Source organism: Heterocephalus glaber, unplaced genomic scaffold, assembly GCF_053883595.1.
Source record: "Heterocephalus glaber isolate CG9 unplaced genomic scaffold, H.glaber_assembly_v1.0 deba00001457, whole genome shotgun sequence".
NCBI classification, from domain to species: Eukaryota; Metazoa; Chordata; class Mammalia; order Rodentia; family Bathyergidae; genus Heterocephalus; species Heterocephalus glaber.
In genome coordinates, this window is record NW_028258305.1 from 23773855 (window position 1) to 23780142 (window position 6288).

The following is a 6288-nucleotide window of genomic DNA, read 5'->3' on the forward strand; positions in this document are numbered from 1 at the left end:
AGCGCAGAGCGGAGGCCGGCCGAGGCTGGGCGTGGGGGTTCATCCGGGAGGCACCACCACCCTGACACCGCTTCCCCTCGGAGGCCGGTGCGCAGACTGCGTGTTTGTGCCGCTCCTCGGTTTTGCGTAGCCGCTGAGGCCACACAGAAATGCCGGGAGCTTTGGGAGCCCCGGGACCCGTGGGGTTAAGTCTGAGTCCCCGCCCGGCGAGGAGCAGAACGCACGAGTAGGGGCGGTGCCGGCAGCGGGGCAACTGGCCCGGCTGGGAGAGGGAGGAAAGGCGGGATCCTCCGGGAAGTTGGTTCTCTGGCGTCCGCCTGCGGCCACTGAACCTGCCTTCTCCTGGGTCCCCCACTCCCTCCTCCTTTCCCTCGAGGACAACTCGGGTCCGCAGTCTACCCGGGGGGTGGGGCGCTGTCAGCCGGAAAAGCCAAGTCTTCGAGCGGCGCCTGGGCACGTCCAAATTCTCTGTCCCCTGGGCCACTCCAGAGTCGCGTCTGTCCGCGAACGGCGGCCCGGGGAGAGACCGGTGATCCAGGTGAAGCGGGGTCCACCTGGAGGGGCCCGAGAGAGGGTGCGGCGCGGCCCCCTGCAAAACACGGCCCAAATTTCCTTCCCCCGGGAGGCTCGTCTAGTCCTGGCCCTCCTCTACCCGCCAGGCACCCCCTTAAACGGTCCTCCGCCTTCCCTGCTACCCTCTCCCCCCATCTTGGTCCGCCCCTTTTCCTCTCCGCGTGTCCCCACTCCGCCCCCACCCCGCGTCCTCCTCCCCCTTCCCTGCTCTTTGGGCGTCCGCCCCGTCAATCACCGCCGCCTTAGGCCCCCTCCCGGCCCCTCTCTGCCTGCCCGGCTCTCGTAGCGCCTGGGGCTCCTGTCTCGGGCCGCCTTCCGCCCAGCGCGGAGCCCGGCGATCTGTCAGCGGAGCCGGCCGGGGGGAGACGCCCGGCCCGCCGGGGCTCGGGTTACCGGTGACTGACAGCGTCTCCATGGCGAATAATTTGACTCGACTATTGTCTGGCGCGGGCAGGCCCCGGGTCAGATAACCGGACCAATCAGGGCGCGGGCCGCCGCGCCTCATGCCCGCTTAGAATAATATTATTAAAAAAGCTGCGAGCGAGCTGAACGGGCGGGAGAGCGAGCAAGGAGCGAGCGAGGGAGCGGCGGGCGGGCGCGGAGCATGCGGAGCGGCGCCCCGGGCGGCCCCCGGGCTTGGGCGAGGGCGCGGGAGAGGCGCGCGGACGGCGGGGGCGCAGAGCGGCGCGGGACCCGCGGCCGGCGCGAGGACACCCCGCAGTGACTCGGGACTTTGCCGGAGCTAGCGCCAGACCAGGGGGCCCGCCCCGCCCGTCTCTCGGCCGGGCCCGGACGGCTGGCGTGGGGCGCCCATGCGGTGCCGCGCGGAGCGGTGAGGGCGCGCGCGGGCGGGCGGGGCCGCAGCCGGCACCATGTCCATGCTGCCCACCTTTGGCTTCACGCAGGAGCAAGTGGCGTGCGTGTGCGAGGTGCTGCAGCAGGGCGGCAACATCGAGCGGTTGGGCCGCTTCCTGTGGTCGCTGCCCGCCTGCGAACACCTCCACAAGAATGAAAGCGTGCTCAAGGCCAAGGCCGTGGTGGCCTTCCACCGCGGCAACTTCCGCGAGCTCTACAAGATCTTGGAGAGCCACCAGTTCTCCCCACACAATCACGCCAAGCTCCAGCAGCTGTGGCTCAAGGCGCACTACATCGAGGCGGAGAAGCTGCGCGGGCGGCCCCTGGGCGCTGTGGGCAAGTACCGCGTGCGCCGAAAGTTCCCGCTGCCGCGCTCCATCTGGGACGGGGAGGAGACGAGCTATTGCTTCAAGGAAAAGAGTCGCAGCGTGCTGCGCGAATGGTATGCGCACAACCCCTACCCGTCACCCCGGGAGAAGCGAGAGCTGGCGGAGGCCACAGGCCTCACCACCACGCAAGTCAGCAACTGGTTCAAGAACCGGAGGCAGCGTGATCGGGCGGCCGAGGCCAAGGAAAGGTACGAGTAAGTAGAACTTCGGCACCGGCTTCCCAAGACCCCAGGGAGGGACTCTCACCTCGGGGTCTGCCCACCCCTAGGAGAGGTCTAAACTGGACAACAATCCCAGCTGCAATCCAACTGTAGTCTCGCCTGACTCAACCGGCGCTTAGGTCTTGTTGGAGAGCGGACGGGCTGGGATTTGTCTAAAGCGGGCAAAGTGACACTAGGGAAGCTGTCACCTAACTCCCTGATCTCTGTGGAAAGAAGTGGAGATGCAGCAGGCTTCTGGGCAAGGGCAGAACTGTAGGTCTGACTCCCTAATGAGGGAGGCACATCGGGGTAAGCCTGATCTTGCGAAAGACCGAGGACAGTGTTGGGGCCCATGCAAAAGCGCGCTGTGAATTTCTGGCTATGTTTCCCTCTCTTCCCTTCGATCTTCCACACCTCCAAGCCAAACTGTGATTAGAGGGTCAGGCCTGGGATTGGAACTTCCCTAGGATGGCCCTGGATGGAGAAAAGCATGGGCAAGAATATGGGAGTTGAAAGGCAGTTCCTTATCCTGCATGGAAAGGCCCCAGAGAGGAAGAGTCAGCTCTGGGAGAGAAGAAAGATACATGCCCCTCTTTCTGCTTTGCTGGACCCAGCAGCCCTTCCAGGCTTGCTAGACCCTTGACTCCTCTCTCCTCAGGTTCTACTCTGTTTGCTGGGTAGGTCGGTATGTCTGGGTTGACCCAAGAGCTATAGAAGGAAGAGCTAGGAGTGTCTGTCCTCGGGGAAAGCAGGCCTTCCTAAACTAGCCTAAAGGTGGACCAGTGGGGCTGTGGAGACTGCCCACCCTATAACCCCTCAAAACTTCAAATCTGAACAGGGGAATGAGAGAAATTGATCATGGGAACAGAATCCAGCCTGAGGGTACAGCAAAACAGGACACCTGGGGTTGGTGGTATGGGATGTGTTGAGCCCAGAGTTTGAATGATCCGGGTCAGGGGTGGGAGGGGATGCTGCAGACTGGACCTTGAGGCTGAATATCCACTGCAGTAAGGTCTCACCTGCCAGCCCTGAAGAAAGATTCCTTCCCAAAATCAGGAAGGAAAGGCCCTGGACAAATCCTTCTCTCTCTCTCTCTCCTTCTCTCTCTCCCTCCCTCTCTCCCTCTCTCTCTCCCTCTCCCCCTCCATAGATAGATAGATAGATAGATAGATAGATAGATAGATAGATATAGATATAGATAGATAGACATTCTACCCAGGACCAGGACTTCAAATACCCAGATCTAGTCAGGGGTGGGGGGTTCTCTGTGCTGGGTCACCCTCCTCCCAGACTGGCACAAGTCCAGGCCCCTGAAGAACCATGTTCTCCTGAAGGCTACAGGTGAAAGCTATCGATCCAGTCCCTGCATTTCTGGTTATGATGGGAAAGTCTAGTCCAGGACTGACAAGCTCCTTCCTTCCTACTTGCTTCTCCCAAGGTCTACCCGACACACTCCAGCTTCCTGTCCTAGACCAATGGCTGGAGTGTGGTAACCATGCCACTAGGGAAAGAGAAACTATCCTTGGAGCCTGGGCCCTAGTCCCAGCAGCGACTGCCCTTCCAGGGCCTACCCAGTTTGGATTTAAGGGAAAGGGCCCTCAAGAGCCTGTCCCCAGCCCTGGGCTTCCCCTCAGGCTGAACAAAATAAAAAGAAAGCAAGGGCAGTAAGATGCCCAACTTCATGTGGGTCCTTCAGCCCTTGAGTTAGGGCCCCTCATTCGCCTGGCCCCTGGATTTTTTCTTCCTCTTTGTTCACTCCTAATCTCCAGGGTGCCCTGCTGACCTGCTTCTTTTCCAGCAAAGAAATGGGGATATAGAGCAGGAAAAATAGTCATAAGATTGAGAGCATAGGTGGAGATAGGTACAGGAGAGGGCCAAGACAGATATCAGTGTTCAGAGGTCCTTAGGACTGGCAGAAAGGATTACCTGAGGCCAGGCAAGAAAGGGGTAGAAGCGGAAAAGTCCTGAAAGCAGCCATCCAGCAGCGGCTCTGTCTCCCTAGTCTGAGTGGGCCAGGCTCTGGCTCTAGGTGACATGATGCTGAGCGGCCTCAATTTCCCCTCTGACGGCTGCTTTGCTCCTGCACTTGCAGGGAGAACAGTGAGAACTCCAATTCCAACAGCCATAACCCTCTGGCTTCCTCGCTCAACGGCAGCGGCAAGTCGGTGCTAGGCAGCTCGGAGGACGAGAAGACGCCCTCAGGGACGCCAGACCACTCATCGTCTAGCCCGGCGCTGCTGCTCAGTCCGCCGCCGCCCCCCGGGCTACCGTCCTTGCACAGCCTGGGCCACCCTCCTGGCCCCAGCGCGGTGCCGGTGCCCGTGCCCGGCGGAGCCCCAGACCCCCTGCAGCACCACCATGGCCTGCAGGACTCCATCCTCAACCCCATGTCGGCCAACCTCGTGGACCTGGGCTCCTAGAGCTCTGCCGCCTCCGCGCGTCGGCCGGCCTTCCGGGCTCGGCGCTGAGGACCTGAGAGAGGCGGTGAGGGAGGGCGCCCCGCGCCGGCGACCCCATCAGGTATTGAAAGACCGGCGCGCAGGGCGGGTAGAACCTGCGGCCAGGCCCAGGTGAAGCGGACTGCGCTGGGTTCTGGTTCGGAATTTATTTCCAACACCTAGCTTTTGAGATCCTTTGGGGGCCGGTCTTCAAACAGAGAAAGGAATAAATTATACACCATTCTTTCTCTCTTCTCCTCCTCTTACCCCTCCTCCTCCAACTCCTCCTCACTTTATTTTTCTCCTTCTAGATTTCTGCATTTCTGGTTTGTGCTCTCTCATGTCCTGCGATCTCTTGCGCTCTATGCCGCCTCTTAATCTGTACCCTCAGACTTTCTGCCCCTCTTAGCCCTTACTTACTCTCCCGTGTCCGGGAGGAAGAAAGGAGTCAGGGCCTTTGACCCTAGGCCTCTCCAAAGGCTCTCCCCGAAGGCTCCACCCCGTCAGTGGGCGCTGCAGGTGTCAGCTTTTTGCCTCCTAATTTAAGTGAAAGGAAGGGGCGACGTCCTGCAGTCGCAGTCCCCAAAGGCCCAGGCCCGGCCCGCTGGCCTCCGCCTCTGGCCCCGGTTGAGGCCCCACCGCGCTGCGCTCTCCTCGATACCTGGACTGTGGCCGCCGCGCTCCGGGCAGAGCGTGCCTCCCGAGCCGCGGACGTGCCGTTTCCCTGTCGTGCCCTCTTGTGAATGTTCTTCGGGAAATATTTCTGCTTTTATTTTATAATAAAATTAGAAATCATAAATATATATATGGATATACGCCACGAGGCCTGCAGGCCGGGGATGCAGCAGTGTGTGATTTCCCCACGGGAACTGGGCAGCCCGGGTGGACCGTTCTGAGCAGCGACGCTCTGGTGAGTCCCCGAAAGCCGCATTCCCACTGAAAACTGCGAAACTTCTGTCCCTGAAGCTCTCGGTCCCCGGACACTCCCTGCAGAAGCGGGGACTGGGGTGGCCTCTTTCTTCCCAAACCTGTCCGCGCGCCAGAAGCCCGGCCAGCCTCTTTTTCCTCTTGGGCGATTGGGGTGGGAGAGGAGAGCTATGAGCCGGGGGTCACAGGTATGTACTTTGGAGTTTGGGAGGTTGGAAAACAAATCCTGCCGCTGAAGTTTCGTGTCCTGGTCGCAGTCGCCGGAGCTGGGGGTACTCTGTGCTGGTTCTCTTGCCCCAGGGGCAGCTGAGAGTCAGACTCCAGGGCCTCAGCCAGTGGGCAAAGTTCTCTGCTCTCTCAAACCTGCTCTGGGCGCGTGTGTGGGTTTGCAGTGGAGGTGAAGGACAGGGAGAAAGAAGTCAGAGGAGGCGGGCAGGGGTGGCAGGCGTGCGCCTGTAGTAGAAAGGAACAAGCGGGAGCCTGCGCTGGCTGGAGGCGGGGGAGACCTGGCCGAGGAGATGCCTCGTGTGCGGTGCACCCTGCAGGTGCTTCTTTGGCTGATATTAACCTACAGCACCGCCTCCCCTCTGGGGTTCTTGACCCCTTTAAACCTACGCTTCCAAGCCGACCCGCTGCCTCTTTGAGGAGCAAGTTGAGGCTTTTCAGAGCATGTTCGAAGTGGCTGTAGTACCGACCACATCCCCTTTCCGAAACCAGAATGCACGGGCCAAGCCTGCATGCAGTTCCTGAATGGGAAAGGATAGAGATCCTAGATCCCTGGGACCTCTTGGGATTTGTCCTTTTAGGCAAAATTAGCGCTTTCTGATAAAATGGGGTAAAGTCAAAAGGTCTTTTCTCTCGGACTTTTTAAATATCAAAGATTTCTCCCTGCACGAACTCAGGTGG

General features: G+C 60.4%; 1 protein-coding gene across 1 annotated transcript; it reads left to right on the forward strand.

The window, feature by feature from the left end:
* The first annotated feature begins 606 nt into the window (after positions 1–606).
* Positions 607–5258, forward strand: Six2 (SIX homeobox 2). Its single transcript, XM_004839390.4, has 2 exons — positions 607–2005; positions 4110–5258. The coding sequence occupies exons 1-2, from the start codon at positions 1446–1448 to the stop codon at positions 4435–4437; spliced, it is 888 nt and encodes a 295-aa protein (XP_004839447.1). The 5' UTR covers positions 607–1445; the 3' UTR covers positions 4438–5258.
* The last annotated feature ends 1030 nt before the right edge of the window (positions 5259–6288 follow it).

Coding starts and splice junctions, on each gene's coding strand:
- Six2 (XM_004839390.4), top strand. CDS start 1,446: ATGTCCATGCTGCCCACCTTTGGCTTCACGCAGGAGCAAGTGGCGTGC. Junction 2,006..4,109: donor GCGGCCGAGGCCAAGGAAAG/GTACGAGTAAGT, acceptor CTGCACTTGCAG/GGAGAACAGTGAGAACTCCA.